At 41.9% G+C, this 26,290-nt stretch overlaps 1 protein-coding gene across 1 annotated transcript; it reads left to right on the forward strand.

Annotated features, from left to right (window-relative positions):
* The first annotated feature begins 11,305 nt into the window (after positions 1-11,305).
* Positions 11,306-25,811, forward strand: LOC141992944 (cytochrome P450 2J2-like). The gene is made up of 9 exons (XM_074962290.1): positions 11,306-11,512; positions 13,092-13,254; positions 16,016-16,156; positions 17,636-17,796; positions 20,457-20,633; positions 21,738-21,879; positions 22,892-23,079; positions 24,590-24,728; positions 25,633-25,811. The coding sequence occupies exons 1-9, from the start codon at positions 11,306-11,308 to the stop codon at positions 25,809-25,811; spliced, it is 1,497 nt and encodes a 498-aa protein (XP_074818391.1).
* Positions 25,812-26,290: the final 479 nt, after the last annotated feature.

Genomic DNA, 26,290 nt, shown 5'->3' on the forward strand with positions numbered 1-26,290 from the left:
TATCCACATGACATTATTTTATTTTTTTTTATTCCTATATGTGATTACCTGCAATCGTTGCCAGCAAGGGCAAGTTTTGAGTGATTCTATTGTTGTGATAGTCTCAAGAATTCTAAATGCACTTTTATTGTTCTTTCCTTTTCTTTGGATTGTGATTGGATCCTTCATTTAGCTAAGGAGAGGAAAGATGTTTTATTTTAAGGATGTCAAGTGTCTGTTTTTCCAGATGTAACTAGAGACACAGCTATTTGTAGAAAATGTTTTTTGTTCAGCGCAAGGTTAAAAACATCCATTCATGAACTGCCAAGGCAGCTGGGCTCCACTTTTCAGCTAGAATGGCCCAGGCTAAGTCTCTGTGGTGCCAGGAGAGAAGCATTTTCAGTTGCAAGACCATAGCTCAGGGCTACTTTCCCAGATGAAATCAGGCCAAGCTCAACCCTGTATGGATCTTGCCTTTATACATCTCTCTAACAAGGCCTTCCCCCAGTAAAAGCATCTTGCAAGGGCTAGTCCACAATTGGAGGGATTAGAAGTGCTAGGAAAGAAGAAAAAGCAACCCCCTGAAGCTCTGATCCTGCAAAGGGCGCTACATGGGCATTAATCTTGGGGGGGGGGGGGGGCTTTGCACAGATGTGAGCATCCAATTATGTTGCAGGACTGGGGGCTAAATGTGCATGACAGGAATAAGAGATGCTATGGGAACATCCCCTATAGTGTGCAGTCAGTGCCACCTTAAGGTGATACCCTAAGGCATTGTGGTATGTCTACACTGGCAAGTTTTTGAGCCACAAGTTATACCATTTCTAGTAAACCACTGTTACATGTCCACGCTGTGCTCCTTGTGGTGATGGAACGCATCCACATTAGCAGCTCTTGCAATGACAAAGACCGCAGTGTGTGTGTGTGTGCCAGCAGGAGCATTCCACGTTAATGGTTTGCTTTGTGTCCCAGAGCAGGTCAGGTCAGCACACAACAGCTGTCAGAAACGGTGCTTTGAAAGGAGAGGGGCGCATGTCTCCAGGGCAGCCGAGTTCAAAACAACGAGCGGAGCGGTCACCTGAGGCATTATGGGCCAGCTCTGGAGGCCAATTACAGCGCAGAAAGCAATCAAGTGTCTACACTGGCACTAGAGCGCTGGAGCCTTTGCGCAAATAGCCTTACGACTCTTGTCAAGGTGGGTGTTTTGCAGGGCTGCAACTGAGGAGTTTCTGTGCACAAAGTGGCCTGGCCGTGTGTACACGGCTGCAGTTTGAGCTCAGAAAGCTGCTTCACTGCGTAGGAACTTGCCAGTGTAGACAAGCCCTCAGATAGTTTGCCAGGCCAAATTAGAAAATACACACAGATGTTTCTTGATCTTTACCTTCCCTCTCTCCTTTATTTATTTTATTTTACAAAGCTGTTTCTAAGGCCTTGATCCTGCAGTGGAATCCATTAAGACATAAGAGGCTGCAAGCTCGAGAACTCATTCTTTGAACTATTGTTTAAGTTAAATTCTGCAGGACATTGAGGTTACTGAGCTCCTATGTCTTAGCATATTGTGACAGGTCAGGCCAGATGGCTACAGAAGAGTGATTGAAGGCAGATATATTCATCCCAGACTAAGTAGATCCCTGTTCCCTGGGTAAAGTAATCAGGGCAGTTCCAGAACAAGCAGGAACTTACTGGAACCAGTTAAGGCAGGCAGGCTAATTAGGACACCTGGAGCCAAATAAGAAGCTGCTAGAATCCATTAGGACATGCTGGCTAATCAGGGCACCTGGGTTTAAAAAGGATGCCCCTTCAGTTAGGGAGAGGTGCATAAGGAGCTGGGAGTGAGAGGACGTGCTGCTGGAGGACTGAGGAGTACAAGTGTTATCAGACACCAGGAGGAAGGTCTTGTGGGGAGGATAAAGAAGGTGTTGGGAGGGTGGGGGAGGCCATGGGGAAGTAGCCCAGGGAGTTGTAGCTGTCACACAGTTGTTACAGAAGACACTCTAGACAGCTACAATCCACAGGGCCCTGGGCTGGAACCCGGAGGAGAGGGCGGGCCTAGGTCTCCCCCGCCCCCACTACAATTTTCCCAACTCCTGATCAGACTCAGGAGGAGTTGACCTGGACTGTGCCTTCCACCAGAGGGGAAGGTCTCTGGGCTGTATGCTGATCCGGGGAGGGTCAGGGGACACTGCAGGGGGTGGTTCTTCTCCTTAACCTCACCACTGGCTAGCATGGGGAAATCTGGGTGAATGGCAGATTTAAGCCACAAAAGAGGCCAAACTTAGGGCTGCTCTCGGGGGTGAAAGTAAGCTGGGTGACTTACTGGTACTCTGGGGCCAGCTCTGGCCCCTGGAAGGGGAAGGATTGAGGAGGTCAGAGCCAGCCCCACCCACCCTGTAAGGTAAGTGCCCCTCCTACCAGGGTAGCAGCAGCAGCCTGGGGCTCTGGGGGCTATTTAAAGGGCCCATGGCTGCCTTGCTTCTACCACCCCAGTCCTTTAAATAGCTGCCAGAGCCCTGCAGCTGCTACCCCAGGGCTCCAGCAGCGGGGCTCTGGAGGCAATTTAAAGGGCCTGGGGCTCCAGCCACTGTTGGGCGCCCCAGGCCCTTTAAATTGCCCCCTGGGGAAGCCGGGCTGCCCTAGTACGGTGCACTGGCTCTTGCCGGTATGCCGTACCAGGGCTTACTTTCACCTCTGGCTGCTGTGAACCTCTGAGGCGAGCAAGTCTGCCAATAACCGTAGGACCCACCAAGGTAGAGGAGGACCTTTGTCACAATATATAAGAGCAAGTGTCTATATAGGTTACAGATTGATAGGGTATTTGCTGCTATATTACCCTATATTTGTCCCTCAAATAAACAGTGTCATTTGAATGTATTGGCTGAGAGTGAGTAGTCAAAAATTCTGCAGTGCACTGAACAACCCATACAAAGGGAAATTCTGGCCTCATTGAAGTCAATGGTCACGTTCCCATTGACTTCAATGAGCCCAGAATGTCACCTGCAGTTCTTATAGTTAATCTTGCTGCAGTCAACTGGCTTTTAATGCACAGTGTATTTATGAAAGCAAATTTATGAAGGTTGATTGCAGTGGAGAGTAGAGCCTTTTAGTCATCCAAAGACTACGCACCAGAAGGGCAGCTGCCCCATGGCACATTTTTCCATGCTGCGCTGCCAACATGCATCTGCTGTGACCTGGTGGTCAAAAGGTTTTAGAGTCAAATTTGTATCAATGGAAGCCACTCTTTGCACTTCACCCACTTGGACTGAGTCAATGGATGACTTCTCTAATCTACAGCAAAGCTGTAGATGGTGGCCAGTGCTATTGGTTTTTGTTTTTTTTTTAATGTGACTACCTGTCCATTGGCAACTGCACTCAAACCACATGTTCAACCATTAACTCCTGCAGTTGGATCACTGGGGTTCCACGAAGGCACAAGGTTCTTCCCACATGGATTTGATTGCAGGATTAGGGCCTTAAATTAGACCATTGCATAGTTTGGTAATGAGTTTCCATCGCTACCAGCCTGCATTAGGTTTGGGCCCGTGAGCTAGAGTTAAAAGGCATCTCATCCCACTGCTAATTCCACGAGCCAGTTAGTCCCCATAAATATATCATTTTTTAAATTAGCCTGATAAATGAGAACATCAGATCCCTCTAGGCAATAATGCAATACATTTTCTCAATTTACATTGTACATGATATTTTGTAAAACCAACAAATGGATGAATAATTCAGCTTCCATAGTCAATAAATGCTTATGTGCAACATTAATGCCCTCAGTGATGAATTTCTTATGTGGCTGGTTAAGAAAAATCCTTCCTAATGAACCATTTGAATGACTGTATAATTTCTAATACTGATTAGAAGCACCCATGAGAAGTCATACTAACTAAACAAAGCCTTGCCCCTGCTCTCCCCTCCCCAGCAAATCAACTATTTAAACAAAAGCATTGTAACAAACTGTTTCCATCAGACAAGTGCTTTGTAGCTTGTCTGGTTTCAAGGTAAACACATTTGTCCTGGGCAGCAAGTGGCAAAAATGAAGCTGTTTCTTTTCTTTGTTGCCTTTCTTCAGAGGCTCACTGGCAGATCACCAAGGATGTGCTACTGTGCCATAGGAGAGGTGAGGTTGCTTGTTCCCCATATCCATGCAGACCATGTGCCCGGACTCGCCAGTGAAGAGCAGACAAGCTGCACTGATACTAAAATCTGAAGAAAATAAAAAGTGAAACCTACTAGAAAGACTTTGGACATGCTGTTTGCCATCTCTATTTTCATGCAATCCTTCCCTTTTTCATCCTGGTAAATTGTTCTAATAGGTAAAATCATTATGGGTCCACTTTTCAAATGTGAGGTCCTAACTCCCACATTTGGACACTTCAGGTAAATCAGCAAGCTGTTGGATAAAAACACAACTTTATGTGCCAAAGAGCTGATCTGGATGTAAAATATAAGCCCTAAAGAAGGCATCCAGATAACACTGTTCGCCAGTTAGGCTCTGTGACATTATTATTTGTATTGTGGTAGCCCATAGAAACCCCACTTGGATGCTTCAAGACCCCATTGTGCTAGGCAATATACAAGCAGAGACCAAAAAGATGGTCCCTGTCCCAAAGAGCCTACAATCTAAGTATAAGACAAGGTGGAGACAGATGAGGAAACAATTAGACAATATTGGTTGTTGCATGCTAGGCTGTGACTGAGTGTTCTGAAGCAGTCCTGATGTTTCAATAATACAGTCAAGCCAGGTTCTGATCTTGGTTACATTTATGTAAATCTAGAGTTAAGCCCATTAATGAAAGATAACCAGGTGCTTCCTCTGTGTAAAGGAGATCAGCACCTCACCCAGGGGGTTCTCTCTCAGCTGTGTATCACTAGCCCGATCTAGAATTTTACCATCTATGGTTCATGGGGTTTTGTGAAGGCTTCCAAAGCCCTTGTGATATTTTTTTAAACTATCCTGACCTAAAAATCCTTTTCAATGTTTATGAAACACACAAAGGAAAGAAACAAAACAAGGAAGATTGAAAATACTTGGAACAAGATTTTCAACTTGAAGTCCTAACAGTGGGCTCCTACATCCAAATATAGCCAGTACCACTTCAATAAATGGTCTGGCCCTCAAGAGCACCCTGCCACCAACTGCACGCATTGACTACAGTAAGCACTCTTGGGTTTGCATCACTTTTGAATGTCAGGCCACATTTTTGGGTGCCTAGATATGGATGTAGAAGCCTAACCTTAGGCTGTTCTTAAACTCTGGGCCCTGGAAATTAAAAGTTACAGCCAAGATTTTTCATAGGTGACAAGGGGTTGTGGATGTCTCAATATTTAGTGCCCAGCTTGAGCCCCCTTACCCTCTGTAGATCAGGACCACCCTGTAACTCCTCAGCACTCTCTGAGAATCAAGCCACTTTAAGGGATCTCAAGTTGGACTCCCACACTCATGAGTCATTTTAAAAAATCTTGGGTGGCATTTTCCATCATTTTGGAAAGGTTCCGTCTTCTTTCCTTTGGCAGTTGCATAAAGCCTCTTGCTTAGGATTTTCGGTTACTCTTTTCATCATAAACATCTTTTTTTGGCAGAAGGAGCTGGTCAAATTTGAATTTTGGCTCAGTAATTCACTTAGTCATAACACACAGGAAGAGAAAGGGCAGAGAAGAAATAGAAAAATGTCTGCCTGATGCTTGCTTCATTCCACAGAACATGTAAGATGAAACCTGGTGCAAGGCACCCTCCCTCGCTTCACACAGGTTGCTTTAGCTGTTGAATCCCAGCTTGCTTCCTGGTCTAGTATTGCATCTGGCTGATAGGATCTGCTCTCCTCCCACTGGTTCTTTCTTATACCAGGACATGGTGGTTCATCCTGATTTCAGCCTGCTGTGCTCATTACAGCAAGGGCATAATGGAGATGAGGCAATCTGAATGCCAGCCAAGCTTGGAAAATGATTGGACAGGAAATAGAAAAGCATAGGAAAGAGTAGAGAAAATAGACCAGTGCTCAGGACCCAATGGGTTTGGTGCTAACTATACCCCCTCCAGTGCCCAGGGCAGTGTAACTCCATTTCCATTCTCATGTAGCTCTGCCTAAAGGGGCATCATTTTGATCTCTGGGTATAAAGAGAGACAACTGCCTGGAAAGGGAAGAATATTCCTATTGTGTATGGATTTTCAGACTGACTGACTGGTTTTGAGTATAGCTGAGGAAAAGGTAAGGCTACTCCACATCGATCAACTGAATATTCTAATTTGCATTTTGAATATTCAGAATTCATGCTGTAAATATGCCAAACATCTGCTCTGGCTTTTCAAAATTCTTTGGTGACAATCACACTCCTGTACATCATCAGCACCAGGATTTGTAATAATCTGTGTCATTAAAAAAACCCAAACACCCTCAAACCTGTGAAAATCCAGTTGTAAAATGATTGCATTTGACACTTCCATCCAGGCCTGCACAGATGCCTGCCTAGCAACTCATCTTTTTCTTCCTCTCCTATAATTAAAAGGTATTTAAGAAAGACGCTGTTACTGATGGATTCCACCTTCTGTTTTTTCCTTTGTATGCATATTATTTATTAGCAGTCTAATAAGAGTTTCAAAATGCACTGTGTCTGTGCCAGCAGAACATATGTACCTAGACATGTGCTTGTGACAGATAAGTACATAAACAGCATATTGGCACCAGAAAGACATCTGTGCCTAAAAAATCCACTTGTGATATGTACATAAATGACACTTTATCTCCAGTTAAGTCCTTGTGGCATTGAAAGAAATGTGTGATTGTACTCTTCTCTGTGAATACGGAGAAGGTGCATATTCACAATGGACAATCTGAGTAACAATAAGAGATTTTTAGGTACAAGGATTGCCATGTCAGCGCTTAGTGTTACCGGGTTTTGCCAGTGGAAGGGAGGCTGTGGCATAAGACAGCAGAATATCTATGTGAGGAGGGGTTGGAGTGGCACACGTGTGGGCCATAACGGCCTGGGGCAGACAATGAAGTGACCGCGGTCACTGCGGGAGCAAAGAGGGAATGGCACCAGGCAATAGTCTGATTCAATGTATTGCCCAAGGATCTTGTGTCAAGGAGTGCTATGGGGCCCACACCAAAGCCAATGAGAGTCTTTAAATTGACTTCAGAGGGCTAAAGTCAAAGCTGCCAGTTGCAGCCTCTGCATGCCCAACTTTGAACCAACCCTTATAATTTTGCAAATAATGGTATTTAGTCCAATTTTTTTTCTATCTATCATTAATTGGCTTATAAATTCATACAAAAATCACTTTGTCACAATCGGCTGTTTCCATAGGGAGAGATTGTTTTCTAATAGAGCAGGGGACCAGGAGTCAGACCTGCTGGAGTCTACGCTGGGGTCTAGCATGGGCTACCTGTGTGAGCCCAGGCAAAAGACCGGACTTGACCTTGCAGTGCCTCAGTTTACCCAGTTGTAACAGCATTTACGTTCCTTACAGAGTTAGATAATGTTGGCAAAACTCTAGATTCCCAGAAAGATTAATTTCATAGGGACTATTAGATTGGAAAGAGAGAGAATATACAAACCAGGGAGTATTAAAGTATCATCCACCAAGGCACAAGCACTAAAATTCCAAAATCACCTACATGCTTTAAGAACTTCCTAAGTCACTTAGATGCTTCTGAAAATTTTAGCCAAAGTAAGGATTAAAATGTATCTTTCTTGAGTTTGCTCAGGAAGGCAAAGCTCACCAAGAGCCTCATCGAATGCCCATTGATGTGAATGAAGGCCTCCCATTGACTTTCAGAGGCATTGGGTCATGCTCCATGTACCAAATGGGGCATTAGCGGCAGTTGTCGGTGCTCATTTCAAGGCACCGGAGGTTGGGTGCAATCAGCAACTAGCAGTAGTGGCCCTAAAGGGGGAGATGCGGGTGTGAAACCCCTGTCAGGATTTGGGCCTAAGATAGGGATCAAAACAATCAGAAGTCTGGAATGCCATAAAAGTTGCTTGCTATCTCATTGCTTTTGGAGACTGGCATTGACCAGCTGGGCATCAGGTACAGGGAGAAAAAACAAGGGTGAGATGCTCAACAGGTGTAAATCAGTGTGTGGTTCTGTTAAATTCACTGGATCTATGCCAATTTACATCTGCTAAGGATCTAGCCCTACAGACTTGTGGAAATCTGACTCATATTGTCAGTCACGTCACTGATTTGCAAAGGCTTGAAAGGTGAATTGCAATGGTTAATGTTGCTATTCAGTTCAATAAAAATGGTTTGGAACAAAGTGTATCCACTTATTTTCAATATCAAGTTATTTCCCTACATATGTTTCTAATCATTAAGAAATTCTGTCACTTAAATAATGTTCTTAAAATACGGTAACAGTTGAACTACATTCTGTTACCTTATTGAATTTCATTCCCCGGAAAAGATATCAGGATACTAGATCTCAAAAAACAAATGGCAATTACATTTTTAACAGAATGTTTCAAAACCTTCTGCAAACAGTTAGACATCTAGCCAGGGAAGAAGGTAGAAACCATATGGACCAATTGCTGTCTGTTGGCTGTTCAAGATGCTTTGGTGTATCAGCAGCTGTTTGTCCGTTCAATACCCTTATTCTTTGTGGTCCCTCTACACTCATATCTGCAATGGATCATCACATAGAAGAAGGATGGCCCAGTGTTTAGGGTGTTGGTGGGAGACCTGTGTTCAATTCCCTGTTCTGCCACAGATGACCTGTGACCTTTGGCAAATCACTTAATCCCTCTGCACCTCAGTTCCACATCTGTAAAATGGGGGATGTTGTGAGGATTAAAGGATGTGAGGTGCTCAGACACTATGGTAATGGGGACTCTTTAAGATCTAAGGTGAGTAGCTATTGTACAGATTGCTGTGCAGGAAAAATGTGTTTATAATCGAAGCTTTCACACTACCATGTGTTGTGTTGGTGCCAGAAATACTGTTGCACAATGCAACGCTCTAATGTGCTGGTTCATGAGAATGGGATCACTATAGTGATGCATCCGATGAAGTGAGCTGTAGCTCACGAAAGCTTATGCTCAAATAAGTTTGTTAGTCTCTAAGGTGCCACAAGTCTCTTTTTTTTTTTTTTTGCGAATACAGACTAACACAGCTGCTACTCCGAAACCTGTTAAGGTGAAATTGTAACACTCCCTCAAAATTTGCAGCAGGCTAATTGAGCCCCTCCAGGGAGAGACACATTTGGACAAGCAAAACCAGAGACCTGACATTTCTGACTGACAGGGCACAGGTAAGTGCAAGCAAATGTACTCATGATGCAGAAAATAACGTTCCTCGTGTAACACCTTCCCCAGCCATGAGTCTCCCACCCCTACTACAGAACATGTTTCGCAACTGAGCTTCACACACATCCCAATTGCTTGGTATTCTAGTCCATGCTGATAAATCGTATCATCCATCCAACAACAGAGGAGCGAAACTGGGCTTCCAGCATCACGATGGAAGTTGGTGACTTATCCCATTCTCTTTCAAGACAATGTCGCATGGTAGGCAGGCACTTACCTATACCAACAGAGTCATATCCATGATGGCAGGATTAGGGGCTCTATTCTATACTCCTTACTCAAATGGAGGAAAGACTGGACCAACTCGTAGCATAGGATAGGGCTAGTAGATACTTAGGTACAAACTGTAAAACCAGAATGTCACAGAAAACTGCATGGGGGGAGGACCATTGTATCCATCAAAGCCTCCATCTGAGAGGACAAACTGGAATGCAGGAGTAAGGAGTGCAACTGTGGGCTTTTGTAGTGTCCCCTTGAGAATAAACCCAGTGGGCCACGTTTGAGAAACTGGCCCATAAGCAAAAATGCATTTGCTGAATGCTGATGTCTCTGCACTGGTCACAAATTCAGCAGTGCAAGTGTCTGCCCGAGCAAAAGAGCTGACTTGTTGGCAAAGTGAATGGCTAGCTTGTTGCCTGGCTTAGCTTGTGTTCATGGCTCTGTCAGGCTGATGGATAGTATTTACATTGAAGCTAACCTGCAGCTTGTGAGGTAGTGTGCTGCTCGCAATGTTGCTCCTCACTACAGGATTCAAAAACTGGTTGGCAATCCTACAATGGCTCACAGGGGATAGGGCAGAATTGGGTTCCAGTCAGGCTGTCGCTCAAAAAAAGCATTACTGTTCATTACACTTACTAATGTAGTTTAGCACATAGACTACATATGCTTCTAAAATAGCCACTAACGTATACAGTCCTCCAGCTACAGCAATGAATAGCAGCCCAGCAGAAATTAGATCTGGAAAAGACTTTGCACAAAAAGCTTTTTCCTAGACCAGGGCACCTTTTTTCATAAATTAACACCATCACAATATTAACATTTTGCATTATATTTGCTCCTGAAATTTTTACCAGAATGATTTTAAAAATCATAATTGACATTTTTACTTGACTGCAAATTGAGTTTTGGTAAATGAAAAACTTTTAAAAGAATTTCCATATAAATGTGAGTTAAAATTTAGCCAGTAAGCGATGAGCTAATTCACTGCTGCTCCAGCCTGCTACTCACCCTAAAGAGTGAGGGGATTTATTTAGGGGACAGATTTGCAAAAGGCCAAAGAGATTTAGGGACACAAGCCCCAATCATGTGAGGTGCTGAGCCACCTCAACTTCAGTTGAAGTCACTGGGTGTTTAGGGTGCTCAGCACCTTACGGGATTGGGCTCTTAGGGCCTATTTGTGCCAGCCTTCCTCAGACTAAACTTCTTTTGACTTCAGTGAGCTTCCCAGGCTTCAGTGGGAGTTGAGGATGCACAGCATCTCATAAATGGTGATCAGCACTTAAGAGGATCAGTCCCTTGGGCATTTGTATGGCGCCCATCACCTCAGGTGCCTTACAGTTTTTAAATTCTATAACTCCCTACATATGTAATTAGTGAAGTAAGCTGCTTTCACTGCAACCTAAAATGTTTGTAATGCTTATAATCCCAATTAGGTATCTGTATAAAGGAGCTCACTGTTAATTAAAGGCAGAGAGGGGGAATGGTTTTCCAGCAAGAAAGCTGAGGGACCTGTCAGAGGGGTAAAGCTGCAAATAAGCTTGCAAGACTGCTTCTGTTTAGCTGAATAAGCAGGGTTTTCTTTGCTGTGACGGAGTTTAAAACTGCTTATCTTGTGAGGGTTCTGACAACAGAGGTTTGTGAGAAAGCAGCATTCCCTTGGCAAGTCCTGCCAACCAGGCCATTATTAGCATCTTAGCCAGTTTACTTTACCCACCTCTACCTCCCATCTCAGCAAGACTAGACAAGGGTCAGAGCCCAGGTCCCTTTTGGCATTAAAAAAATTTGTACTTTGACAGTCAAGATGCAGCTGCGCTTGTGGTGCATTTTAACTTCCCTTTGGGAAAGGATGACTGCTCAGACTCTCTTCGTCATTCTGGTTGTGTTTCTTTTAATTGCTGATCATGTGAAAAAGAGACGTCCCAAGAATTTTCCACCTGGGCCACTACTTTTTCCTTTCGTTGGCACTATTGTGGACTTTAAGCAGCCCATCCACCTCGCTCTGCAGAAGGTAAGAGCCTGACTGAAGTTTATCGTATTAATGCTTTGCATGTACAGAGCGTGGTCTATAGCAGACCCTTGGAAATGCTTTACAGACAGTAAGCCTTACAACAGCCTGTGGTGTAGGTAACTGTTACTGGACCTTCCTGGGTGCAGAAGGGACCTAAATGCAACAGAACTCCAGCGGAGAGGTTGTGTAGAAGCTGACTCCATCCCACCTCTGCCTCTCTGTGGTATCACGGAAGAGCTGAGACAGATTGGGGAAGGGATGATAGCTGATTGGTGGATTCACAATTATGCAGACTTATGAAGAGCCTTTGTCCATTTACTTTGCCTTTGTTCTGGTGCCCAGGATTTGTCCCATTCCATCTATTTTACAGATGGAAGAGCTAAGGCACAAAGAGGTTAAGTGCCTATGTGACTTGCTCAGGGTCACATAGAGAAGCAGTGGCAGAGCCAGGAATAGTATCCAAGAGTCCTAACTGCCAGTGAAGTCAGTGGCGCTATGACAATTGACACCAGCTGAGGATCTTCCCCCGAAAAAGTGGAGGAGGGGGCTTACCCTCCATTATAACTGGCTGGGCAAAGTAACATCCCTCCGAGGTCTGGCTTGTTTTCTTTTGCTATTACTTTAAAATACATCTTCTCTTGTGTTGCATCCAGCCTAGGCCTGGGTGCTGTTCTCACTGTCTCCCATTCCTCTTGAGTGAAGCCTGGGAGAACTTGGGAAACACATGTCTGATAGGTTTTAGTCATCAAAATAACAATTATGCTTGTAAGACAAGGGCCAGCTATAATTCCTTGTACTTATTTTGCTGTGTTGAAGAAGGATCCTACAGATGATAAAGACATCCCATTCGGGCAGAGCATTAAGGGCATTTTCAATGCTTTTAGGCCTCTGATTTGTCCTCTTCTTCCAACTCAGAACTGTTATAATCTGATGGAGAAAACACTCCTGATCCTAAATGGTAATGGTATCTTCCTTTCCTGGAAAAAGAGAACATTGTGGGATCAAAAGTGAATGTTCAGTGTGGAAGGTATTAACCTGCTGAGGAAGGTAAGGGCTGGCCTAAATATTAAGCACAGTCTGACTCTGACTGGTGGTGGCAGGTGTCTTAAACCCTGTCCATACAGATGCTATATGCACACATTGGTAAGGGAATGTGCCATGGAAAATCCAGGCCTTGGCAGATGCTGTATAAGCCAATATGCAAAGTTTTAGTTCTAACCACCTAGATTTAGTTCTACGTGTGTAACAGTGTGGGGCGGGGGGGAGGGCACGGAGATGATGAGGAACCATATAATGGTTCCTCATCTTTTTTTGATGAGAACTTTGGCCTAACGTTGGTCCCATATGTTACCGAACATTCCAGGAGATTCATCTGGATCATCCTCTAGCATTAGTGTTCCAGTGTGTAAGAGTCATGTCCAAGTTATACAGAGCAGAGCTTTAGGCGATGCCTATGATCAGATTGCTAAGGAGGCATCTCTCCTACACTACAGCTTGCCAGTATTTTTGTACCATCTCCAGCCTTCCAGTGGTTTGTTTGGCACAGAAGGTAACTAAATCAGAGGAACGTGTCTTTCAGCTTATTGGCCGGTATGGCAACATTTTCAGTGTGCAGTTTGGAAATCTGACATTTGTGGTGGTCAACGGATGCCAACTAGTGAAGGAAGCTCTTATCCATCAAGCTGAAGTATTTGCAGATCGACCACATATACCACTTCTCCGTGAAATTTTTAAAGGCCTTGGTGAGTTCCCGTGATGTGGTTGTCATTGGTTGCTACTTCGCCTGATCGGCAGCATGACCATTCCAAAAAAAAAAAAAAAAGCTGAATTCTGCCCTTGGCTACAATCCCAGCAACTTTACCTGGGATGCACAGGAGAGCTGGAATTGTTCCAGTGTTTCTAAATCTCAGTGAGGAAATATTGTTTTACTCCCTCTCTCTGAAAGATTGGGGGATGGGATCATTCTGACTGGTTTCACTGAATTTAACATGAGAGCTAGAACGGAGTGTAAACAGCCCCTCCCAATTTTGGGTCAGCTGGACACCATAACATATAAAGCACTTTTGCTGAATAGGACCCAGATTTTTTTTAGGGTATTGAAAATACCTTTAAACATCTGGCCCTAGGTTAGCTACATATTTACTGCAGGTTTGGTATTTCTGAACCTGAATCAATTCGCGAAATCTCAGTGACCTGGAAAACATGAACTAGCAATGGGGAAGAGACAAAGCTATCTTTTAGGCCAAAATTTTCAAACCTGGGTTGCTTGAGGCTAGGGTCCTAAATCCATGTAGGCACCTAAACAGAAGTGGTCTGACTTCCGAAGGCACTGCAGCACTTGCAGCGTCCAGTTCTTTGGACCTTTGGCCACTTTGGTTTAGGTGCCTACATAGCTGCAGGGCCCTAACCTCAGGCAACAAGGTTGGAAAATGTTGACCCTAAAAACTGTTGTTTGCAGTGTTGTAGCCATGTTGGTCCCAGGATATTAGAGAGACAAGGAGGGTGAGATAATATCTTTTATTGGAGCAACTTCTACTGCGGAGAGACAAGCTTTCAAGCCGCATAGAGCTCTGTAGAAGACAAGCTCCCTGAAGAAGAGCTCTGTGTAAGCTCGAAAGCGTGTCTCTCTCGCCAACAGAAGTTGCTCCACTAAAAGATATTATCTCATCTACCTAGTCAACCTTAAAATCTGTCAGACACCGATACCTCAGCAATGAGCACAGTAAAAAGAGCTAAATTCGTAGACTGAGTATTGTCCTATCAGTAACAGTAACAGGCATGTAGGAGAAGGATACTGTACAATCACTAAAGCCTGTGCCTGTTGCTGCACTAGGAAAACTCCCTGCTAACTGTACAGGCTCAGAAACTGTACACCTAAATGCCTACACATTTCCCCCATGTAATTTCAGGTGGGTGCAATTATCTATCTAACTGAACACTCCCACTCATTCTGTAAATCATTCTGTTGGGTTGATGTGAATTGCAAAACATGTGTTTGTATTTCATCTTAGAGCTTGGTGCACTTCAGTGTTTGGCAAAGGTGACTCTGTGTATATAAGGCCAAAATCAAACTTAGTCCTGACTGAGGTAAACTCCCACTGACATTGGAAAGTTTGTCTTCTACTTGGGGCTGCCTACTACTGGGAAGAAATAGAAGGAAAAAATAGAATAAGATAAGAAAAGAAGAGTAAAATATTTGAAGTAAACAGGGATGGTGGTTACATTTTGAGCATTTCTGAGTGCAGTTGTCCTGAAGCTTTCCCATCCGTGTCTGTCTCTCTCTCTTTCAACGCTCAATAGTAAACAGCATGGTAACGTAAATGCTCTTGATCATCCTGTGAGAGGTACACACATAGCTACCCCTGAAGATAATGGGAGTCTGTCAGTAAAAACGGAGTGTCTGATTCTGCTGCCTATACTCAGGCTAGGTAGTACTTACAGGAGAGCCCACTGAGGTCAATGGGATTGCTCACACAAACAGCTTCTACTCAGTGTGAGTGAGGCTGGTGCAATCAAGCCCTTAGTAATCACCTCAGCATTTGGCCCAAATATCCTAGTTTATACCTGGGGAACTATTTAGATTAAAGGAGCTAAATAAATGCAAGGGGCCAGACACATTTAAAGAGTTTCACAGGAGATGGGACAGTGGGAGGGGTGGCCAGAGCTCTGAGGCAGCTGCGAGCATTCTTTCTCTCAGGTGCTTGGCTGGCTGGTTCTTGCTCACACGCTCAGAGTCTAACTGATTGCCTATGTGGGGTCAGGAAGGAATTTCCCCCAGGTCAGATTGGCAGTTCCCATGGGGGTCTCTTTGGCCTCCTTCTGCAGCATGTGTGTGTAGGTCTCTTGCCAGGGTTTTATGGGTATATCTCACTGAATCATTTCTTTGCCATTGCAGGGACCTTGAGTGCTGGTCCCCCTCTGTCCCTCCTATAGCACGGAACAGTCTAGTCTCCTGTGGACTGCAATACTTTGGTCTCTTTCAGTTGTGGGGTGGTCTTGGTGGATTGTGATATACGGGAGGTCAGGCTAAATGATCTAGAGGTTATCTCTTAGGGGTGGGGATTTTTCACATCCCAGAGAGACGTAGCTCCACTGATGTAAGGTTTCTGTGTAGACCAGCCTGTGTGACTCTTTTTTTTTTAATTTCCCCGTTACTTTTCTTTCCTCCAGCTGCACGCAGCACCACGGCTGAACCTTACAAAGAAAATCACTCCCCACATGCAGGTCTCCCAACGCTGTAATAGTACTAATAGTAAACTACTTGTGCTTACCCCTTTTATTCACACAAAGCTCAAGAGAAAAGGGGGAAAAGCAGATTAAAGCAAATCTGTAAAGCTAGCTCCGGAGTGTAAGCCGATTGCTTTTGGGTTTTAATTCCCATGCAAAAATGTACTTTAAAAATAAGTTTGTTTTTTTAATACTCTAATGATGATTTTTAAACTGTTTCCTGCATATGGCAAAACATATATATATATATATATAAAATGTTTTTTTTAATTGCAGGGCTGATATCATCAAATGGACGTATCTGGAGGCAACAAAGAAAATTTGTTTTATCAGCCCTGAAAAGCATTGGTGTAAGCTTTGAAGAACGAATACAGGAAGAGAGCAGATATCTTACTGAAGCAATAGAGGAAGAGAAAGGTAAGAAATGAACTTACATTATTTTGTCCTAAGATTTTAGCTATGCTTTTCTCAGGACAGTCACACAGAGATCTTGATCAGCCCCCTTGATCCGCGCCAACACTACCCATGGCCTTTGGTGAGCCTAGGCCAGAAACACCTGGAATGGTTGTGACACGTAAATATATGCACTGTGATGGCACCAGTGAAAAGAACAACCACAAGAAAATAGGAATTGCCATATGAGATCAAGACCTGGGCTCCATCTACTCTGGTAGCCTATCTCCGAAAGTGGTCAGTACAAGATGCTTCAGAAGGAAGTGCAAAGAGGTCCATAAAGGACAATTATGCAATAATCTGCCCAAACAAGAGGTTTATCTATTTTCTTTTTATTATTTTTATTATGATTGGGGCTCCTAGGCACTATCAAGAATCAAGGCTTCTTTGTGCTAGAGAATATGTTTTATATGTGTTGGGAAAATAAACATGGGAGATTTCAATAGTATTTGGATACGTAACAGAACAGCACATGCAATGCATGATGTTGGGGGGAGGGATAGCCCAGTGGTTTGAGCATTGGCCTGTTAAACCCAGGGTTGTGAGTTCAATCCTTGAGGGGGCCATTTAGGGATCTGGGGCAAAAATTGGGGATTGGTCCTGCTTTGAGCAGGGGGTTGGACTAGATGACCTCCTGAGGTCCCTTCCAACACTGATATTCTATCTATGTAATCCTTATTTTAAAAAAGCATGTGACTTATATGTATTGTTATCCAATAATGGATTTTTAAGCAGCCATCCAGACTTATCCTCCCATAACTTTCTATTTGTCTTTTATAGTTTATATAGGTATGCCAAGAAATCCGTTGTAGTGGTGTTTGTGGAATACAGTTAGTATGCAATGTGTAGAGGAAAGCTAATCTTTAAAGGGATGCAGTCTGGTTGTTTAGGACCAATAAGAAAATGTTATTAAAATGTACAAAACCTAAGACTATATTAATATTATAAATGTTTTCCTGGATACTTTAGTTGGGTTTCCCCTGCAATATTTAAAACCCAAACATGTCAGCTTTGTGCTAGTGCACAAAAGTTGAAAGTTAAATCGACTAGAAACTGACTATAGAACTGTTAGAAAATAAGAATACTTAGATCTTATGTAGAGCTTTTCCATATGTAGATGTTAATATGCTTTAAGTAGATGAGTAACCAAATATTAACCCCATTTAACAGATGGGAATCTGAAGTCCACAGAGATTCAGTGGATTGCCCCAGGTCCTAACAAGCCAGTGAAGCGCTAGAAATAGGACCCAGGTCTGCTGACTCATAGTCTGGGAGTCCCTATTCATTTGCCATACTGAACGTAGCGTAAAACCAAAACAGTATAAGTGGTGAAAAGTAAATTGGATTTAAAATAATATTTCAGTTTTAAGACTCTACAGTGGTATTATTACACTAGTCTGGAATATTTTTAAACTGACACTGTCCCTATATTTTCTCTTCCAGGGCAACCATTTGACCCTCATTATAAAATTAATAGTGCTGTTTCAAATATTATCTCTTCCATCACTTTTGGGGAGCGCTTTGAATACCATGACAGTCAGTTCCAGGAATTACTGCATTTACTCTCTGAGACATTACTCCTCATAGGAAATTTTTGGGGCCAGGTAAAGCTGGTTTGTTTTTTGATTTCAGACACCTGAAAAGTAAAGTAGTTAGAGTGAGAGCAGAATCAAGTGAGGGGAATCTGACTTTTCCTATGTAAAAAAGTAGAATGATCTATGGGAAATGACCATGTATTCCTTCACGTGAGTATCGCTTCCTTAATTCTGGCTTTTATTTGCGCTGTCGATTAATCGCAGTTAACTCACATGATTAACTCTCTGAAAAATTAATTGCAATTGAGAAAATTAATCGTGATTAATCACAGTTTTAATTGCACTGTTAAACAATGGAATACCAATTGAAATTTATTCAATATTTTGGATGTTTTTCTACATTTTCAAATATATTGATTTCAGTTACAACACAGAATACAAAGTGTGCAGTGCTCACTTTATATTATTTTTATTACAAGTATTTGCAAAAATTATAAACAAAAGAAATAGTATTTTTCAATTCACCTCGTACAATATCGTAATGCAATCTCTTTATCATGAAAATGCAACTTACAAATGTAAGGTTTTTTTGTTACATAACTGCACTCAAACAAAACAACATAAAAATTTAGCAGCTACAAGTCCACTCAGTCCTACTTCTTGTTCAGACATTGATTAAGACAAACAAGTTTGTTAACATTTATGGGAGATAATGCTGCCAGCTTCTTATTTACAATGTCTACTGAAAGTGAGAACAGGCATTCGCATGGCACTTTTGTAGCCAGCATTGCAAGGTATTTATGTGCCAGATATGCGAAACATTCGCATGCCCTCTCATGTTTCAGCCACCATTCCAGAGGACATGCTTCCATGCTGATGATGCTCATTAAAAAAATAATGCGTTAATTAAATTTGTGACTGAAATCCTTGTGGGAGAATCGTATGTCTCCTGCTTTGTTTTATCTGCATTCTGCCATGTATTCCATATTATAACAGTCTCAGATGATGACCCAGCATGTGGTGTTCATTTTAAGAACACTTTCACTGCAGGTTTGACAAAACGCAAAGAAGGTACCAATGTGGGATTTCTAAAGATCGCTATAGCACTCGACCCAAGATTTAAGAATCTGAAGTGCCTTCCAAAATCTGAGAGGGATGAGGTGTGGTGCATGCTTTCAGAAGTCTTAAAAGAGCAACACTCTGATGTGGAAACTACAGAACCTGAACCACCAAAAAAGAAAATTAACCTTCTGCTGGTGGCATCTGACTCAGATGATGAAAGTGAACATGCGTTGGTCTGCACTGCTTTGGATCTTTATGGAGCAGAACCAGTCATCAGCATGGAAGCACGTCCTCTGGAATGGTGGTTGAAGCATGAAGGGACATATGAATCTTTAGTGCATCTGGCATGTAAATATCTTGTATGCTGGCTACAACAGTGTCATGTGAATGCCTGTTCTCACTTTCAGGTGACAATGTAAACAAGAAGTAGACAGTATTATCTCCTGCAAATGTAAACAAACTTGTTTGTCGAGTGATTGGCTGAACAAGAAGTAGGACTGAGTGGACTTTGTTTTATTGTTGAATGCAGTTATTTTTTGTACATACTTCTACATTTGTAAGTTCAACTTTCATGATAACGAGATTGTATTACATTACTTGTATGAGGTGAATTGAAAAATACTATTTCTTTTTTTATAGCACAAATATTTGTAATAAAAAATATAAAGTGAGCACTGTACACTGTGTTCTGTGTTGTAATTGAAATCAATATATTTGAAAATGTAGAAAACATCCAAAAATATTTAAATAAATGGTATTCTATTATTGTTTAACAATGCGATTAACCGCGATTAATTTTTTTAATCGCTTCACAGCCCTACTTTTCACATAAAATGGTGTGGGTGCTAAAAATAAAGAGAAACCACCAAGTATGTTGTTTCACATCCAAGCTATATGAAAACACACAAATGTTGTGTGATCGTGATGCAAATCCTGTAGCACGTCAGGTTCATTTAAAAGGTTTATCCATAGATGTGTTTGGGAAATTTCATAAACTTCTACAATTTCTGTGGAAAATGGACAAAATTATTCTTAAAATGTCCGTCCCCCCCAAGTTTTCAACTAGCTTTATTTGTGAATCATACTGGGGATGATCATAGCACTTACCTACCTCACAGATGTGTTGTGACGATAAATACATTTAAGATTGCGATTTGAGATCTACTGATGAAAAGCACTAGAACTAGGTATTAATTATTATTATTTGTTAATGACTGGCCTGAGTTTCCAGATTTATAACTAGATCTGGCCAATACTGATTGATTTGGAGTTTTACTGTGAATAGATTATGCAGTTCTGCATATTGTGGGTCAGACTCTGATCTCAGTTACATCTGTAGAACTCCATAGTCAATTGATTTATTCTGGGTCTACACCATAAGACTCTGGTTGGTTTTTTTTAAGTTTTGTTTCAGATTAAGGGACTTTATTGGCCAGCATGAGTTCTAAAAAAATAAACTTTTATTATCAGAAAACAGTGGGTCTGAATCACACCCATTTCACACCGGTGTAACTCCATTGACTTCAGTGGAATAACTCCTGCTTTGCCCTGGTGTAAATGTTTGGAGAATCAGGCTAATAAACTGTGCTAGATGTGTTAAACTGTAATCGATTTTTTTCTTGATCCTACGAGGTATTAATTTTTCCTGTTCCCTTACATCTTAACAGCTGTATAATGCTTTCCCCTGGCTAATGAGGTGGGTCCCAGGGCCCCATAATAAAATTTTCAAACATTGGGAGAAACTTAAATATTTTGTGAAAGGAGTGATTGCAAAGCACAAGGAGGACTGGAATTCATCTGAAACCCGAAACTTCATTGACTGTTATCTGAAGGAAATAGAAAAGGTAAGAGGACAAAGAGAACCAACAATTTACTGCGCAACGGAAAGAAAAAGCAATAGACAACACTTAGAATTTAGACACTAGCTTCTCAGACAAACTATCTGGAGCTGTGTATGTCATTTGGATTTTGCCATTCTAAATTGCTCACTAATTCTTTTAGGGCAAAATTTTCTAAGAAAAGTTGTTTGAATGGATAGTTATTTTTCATTTAAAAGTACTTACAATGTACAGCATGCTGTTTTAAAGCACTTGGAAGGTCACTTAATCTAATGTCTATGAGAATTCTCAAGTACAATTTTTTTAATGAAATTTAACATTAAAAAATGCAGTCCTTGATTTGCCAAAAGTCACTGCCCTGCCATACTGCACATGGGATTTTCAAAATGGTCTAGGGGAAATAAGGATGTATCACAAACTAATTAACGTAAATCAGAGACCCAGACCTGAAACTCTGATGGACATGAGTTAATATCAAAAACATCAATAGGACTGTTCAACTGAATATGGTTTTCTAATGTGACTATGATTTACAAGATTGCAATGCAGAAGGAATGCTGTGGGTGGGGGGTGCTAAGGTGCATTTAAGTCATCTTTGCACCCTCCTCCTCTAGGTGCTGGAAAGGCCCCTGGAGTAACTTAGACAGCCCTGGGATCCTAAGTTACAGCAGCCTGGGTGGCATTATGGGCCGCAGCGCTGAACAGAATCTTTGCAGTGCATCACGCTGTGGCTCTGCCCTTGACACATTTCCTGCCCTGGGATTAGGAAAGTGGTCCTCAAAAGGCAGCCTGCCAGCCATCTGTCCCATTGCCTCTATTGGGGGGGATCCTCCTCCAGGTATCACCAGGGCTTTTGGGGCCCCCTGCTTTGACCTTCTTACCCAAAGTAAAGGGGCAATGGGGTGCAGTTCTCACCCTAGATATATGAAAAAGCCAAGACTGAGATTTCCGAGGCAGTGCAGAGGATTTAGACACACATCTTCTATTAATTTTAACAATTACATCAATTTGGTGAGGCCTTAGGTTTTTCTTTTGAGGAGGATAATTTGCCCGTCCATGCTACCACATATAACTAATATATATATATATATATTTTTTTTTATTTTAAAGTCTAAGGATGATTCCATCTCTTATTTCAATGAGGAAAATCTACTGTGTTGCACACTGGATCTGTTTTTAACTGGGACCGAAACAGCTGCCACAACCATACGCTGGGCTCTGCTGTATATGGCAGTATATCCCAAAATTCAAGGTAGATTTTGTAATAGTTTAAAATTGAAATTGTCCTTCCTTCCTTTCAGTTTATTCCTTATAGGCCTGATCCAGAGCCCACTGAAGCCAATGGAATTCTTCCCACTAATTTCTGTGAGCTTTGAATCAGGCCTTATATTCTGTCCTTAAATTCCTCAGTGAGCCCCAGTAGCTGAAAGACTGGCTTTCTCACTTCCCTGGGAACAGCACTGAGAACAACAAATGAAGGCTTATTGTACTGGCTAGATCTGAGCTTTGGCACTGGAAATCCTCAAGCTAGTGGGGTCTTTGCAGCTCCAAGTGCATAGGTCTCTGCACAACAACCACCACAGCCATGAGAGGGAAAGGACTGTCTAGCGGTAAATGCTCACTCCTGGGAACTGACTTCTTCTTGGCTTTGCACTGACTTCATGTGTGACCTTGGACAAGTCACTTCACCTCTGTGTGCATCAGTTTCCCTATCTGTAAAATGGGAATGATTCTTAGCTACTTTACAGGGGTAATGTGATGCTTAATTAATTAATATTGAAAGGCATGCTGAAATCTTGAGATAGAAAGTTCCATAAATGTATGATGATTTATTATTAATTGGCACTTTTTGTAACAGCCTCAGCAGACATCCCCATGACAGAGTGGTCATGAATAATGAAGGCCTGACCCAAAATCCATTGAAGTCAGTGGAAAGACTCCCATTGACTTCAATGGGCTTTGAGCCGGGTCCTGACTTATCTTCCACCACTTGAGGGCTAGAGCTAATTCCGTGCAGGCATGGTCAAGGCAGGTTGGCAAGGCAACGTGAGGGAGCCTTGCACAGCTATTGCCCATGCTGTACCTTTTTGTGACTAAGCATAGCATTTACATCCAGGATTTGGAAAGAGGAAGGAGGCACCTGTCACTCAAAGCACTTTAAAAATAAAAATGCAGCTGAAAATCTGAACAATTCAAGGCTCTCTAAATAGAAAAACTGCTTCTCCTCATCATAACTGTTAATGTGGCTTTTGGCTTCTTTTCAGAGAAAGTGCAAACAGAAATTGAGACAGTGATTGGCCAGTCCCGGCAACCAATGATGGATGACAAAGAGAATATGCCGTATACCAACGCAGTCCTCAATGAAGTACAAAGGATGGGCAACGTAGTACCTATAAATGTGCCCAGAATGGCAACCAGTGACACTACCCTGGCAGGATTCCATTTGCCAAAAGTAACCTGAAAGGAAACCAAACCTTCCTTTCTTCTTCTGTTGGTTTGACGTTAGATCTAACTTTTAATTCTTTTACGGCAAAATCTCATATAATTTAAAAGCAGGTGAAACCATTAGAATCCAATAGCAATTTAACAGAGTACTTTAGAAATTTCTCTAAAAACTAAAATAATTTAATAGAGGTTGGTATCGTTTTCATGACTTTTAAAAATCCATCTATAGAAGTGATTTAATTCTTTATTACATTATATATGATGGATCTAAAATCCCATAGAAAAATTATAATTTTCTATTAAGGTCTACAGAAGTTCTCTATAAAGATTCCTTTCTCCAGAAAAGTTACTATGTAAAAAGGGCTTCATTCTCATTTTATAAAAAAATATTCATTTAATTCCTTGATTTTTCTGTGCGCTGCAAAGACTTCAGTTTTGGTGTTAAGAAAAATACAATATAGGGTAATTTCATGAATGATATGAAACTGAGACCCAGAGACCATGGGAGCCAATAGTAAGAGGACATAGAATTTTGATATGTTAGGCTTAAGTGTCTTAGGAAACTCTGCTATGATAAATAAATAGCACTAATTAAAAGCTAGTTTTTAGCAGCTAGTTTTTAGCAACAATCACCAAGCTCTCATTATAATAGTAAATATCAAACAACCTGTTGTTTCTTATACCTCCCAGTAACCTGATCAGTTGTTTCATGGAGAGAGCTGACTCCTTAATGTTTGTACAATCAATCCTATAACTTGACTGCAATGTTTGCCCCTCTCTGGTGGAGGATGGGAAGTTTCTTGTTATGTGGTAGCAATTTTAGGTAGCTTAAAAAAAAAAAAGCAACAGCTGAAGCAAGTTTTAGTTTAAAACTTTATGTACACACAGAAATTGAACTAGTTAACTAAAAATCAGTTTGAAAAGTTAAACTGATGCAAACTCCTGTGTGGACACACTTTTATTGGTTTTAAACTGGCTTCCGTTGGTTTAGCCGTACTAACATAATTGTAATTTACTGACACAAGTCAAACCAATAAAAATCAGACTGCAAATAAACTAAAAGTGTCTGTGCAGGGTGTTGCATTGGTTTAATGAAGGCCGTGTCTATACAAGGCTATCCAGAAAAATTAATCTGAATTAACTAAAGGTGTGAATTTGAAGTAGATTAGTTAAACAGCACTAAATCCCTGTGTGGACACTGTTATTAAACTGAATTAAATCTACTTTAATTCTGAATTAGTGAGTTCACACGGGGGTTTAAGCAATTTAACTAGTCCACTTCAAATTCACACCTTTAGTTAATTTGAATTAATTTTCTTGGATGTCCTTGTATAGACAAACCTTAAATTGTTAAAGAAACACACCTTTATTTAAACCAATTCCACTGTGTGTGTAGATCAGGTCTAAGAGAAGTAATAAAATAGTTTTAAAAACAAAATGGCTCAATATGTAACCTTCAAGCACATACCCACCGACTTGTTTTTAGTTCTCATTCTCCTCCTCCTCCCCTTTTGCAGGGTACCACTTTGATCCCCAATTTGACATCAATAATGTTCGACAAGAATGTGTGGGAAACTCCTGATACATTTAATCCTGAGCATTTCCTGGAAAATGGCCAGTTCAGGAAGCGGGAAGCCTTTCTGCCTTTTTCTGCAGGTGAGACCATGTGTGAGGGAATGTTTTTGCATGAAAAGGCCAATGTCATATTTTAAAAGTAGATGAAGCTAGGAAGTGCCATCCCAGGACAAACCAATAGTCCATCTTGTCCAGTGTTCTGTCTCTGACACTAGCCATTACCTGATGCTTCAGAGGAAAACTTAAAATCCTTGTAATGGGCAATTCTAACTGGGCAACACTGTACCACAAAGGAAAATTCCTTCCTCACTCCATCTACCAATGCAGGCTTTTTTACTGTGTTTGTTAATAGTGCAAGTCGGCTGTTAACTGGTTTTCAGAGTTTGCCTCTGAGAACCATCTCCAACATTTTCATTAAGTGGTAAAGCTCTGAGGAAAGTTCCCACATTCTTGTTGGAGAACAGTCCCTCCCCACTGTCAACGAAGAGATCTCTCATGCAGAAGAGAGTTCAATGGACATACAAGAGGAGGAAATATAGGGAAGAGGATAGCTAGGAGCCATCATAATTCTAACTAAGTACAAAGGATGATCATAAAGTCCTATTCAGCTTCTCACAGTGGGGCTTTGTGTGTACAGTATTAGCTCAGAGGTAGTAGCAGACTCATAGTCCAGCTGCTAGAGGGGTTCAAAGACCCACAGTGTTAATGTGGATATAATTAGAGATGTCTAGAGCTCCTTTGAGACTATCAGTACATTTTATAATAATAATAATAGTCCCCAAATCTTACATAGCATTTTTTTCATCTTAGAAAGAACATGGCAAACACCAAGGTGGTAGTAGTGATTAAATTAAAGCAATTGGCAAGTTTTTCAGGGAACTTACTGTCTGAGTGAATTTTTAATGGAACAGAACGCTGTGTTTGCTATCACTTAACCCTGTAATTATAGCAGTAATCCATCAGCTGCTCTTTCTTCCCCTTCCAGGAAAGCGGGTTTGCCCTGGAGAGCAGCTGGCTAGAACAGAGCTGTTCATCTTCTTCACCACCCTTATTCAGAAATTCACATTCCGAGCTCCAGAGAACGTGGAGTTAAACTTTGAATTCACAATAAGCCTCACACGCTGTCCGAAGCCATTCCAGATTTGTGCTGTTTCTCGCTGCTGAAGATCAGGAAGATGATGTTGGTTTTGCTTCTCATTAAACATCTGCTGTTCAAGGAGAAAAGCTCCCCTCCCTCCCTGTCTGCCCCATTACTTAAGTTTTTCTCTATTTTCATTTTTTTCCCAATTATTTTGTGCCAGGAGTTTCCTAGCAACCAGATTATGGGTTGTGGGACATCTGTGCCCCTGAGGTTGCTCCAGGCAGCAGTAATGGGCATGTTACCCAGAGTACACTGCCCTTTGGTGGGAGTAGCCTGATTCTCCCTGAGGTCTGCCAAGGAATGGGCTCTTACTTGGTGCCCCTTGTCTCAAAGTGACAAGACAGTGGGAACTATCACTTGATCCCATTATGGCAGTAAGAGCACTCAGGCACAGTTGGGAGCCTGGGACATGAAAGCAGCAGTTGGACTTGCCCGTGGTGGAAAATATGATTCTTAAACAATCATGGAGGTGGATGGAGGTTTACAAGTAGCACTAGAACCC

This window comes from Natator depressus, chromosome 8, assembly GCF_965152275.1.
Source record: "Natator depressus isolate rNatDep1 chromosome 8, rNatDep2.hap1, whole genome shotgun sequence".
Taxonomy (NCBI): Eukaryota; Metazoa; Chordata; order Testudines; family Cheloniidae; genus Natator; species Natator depressus.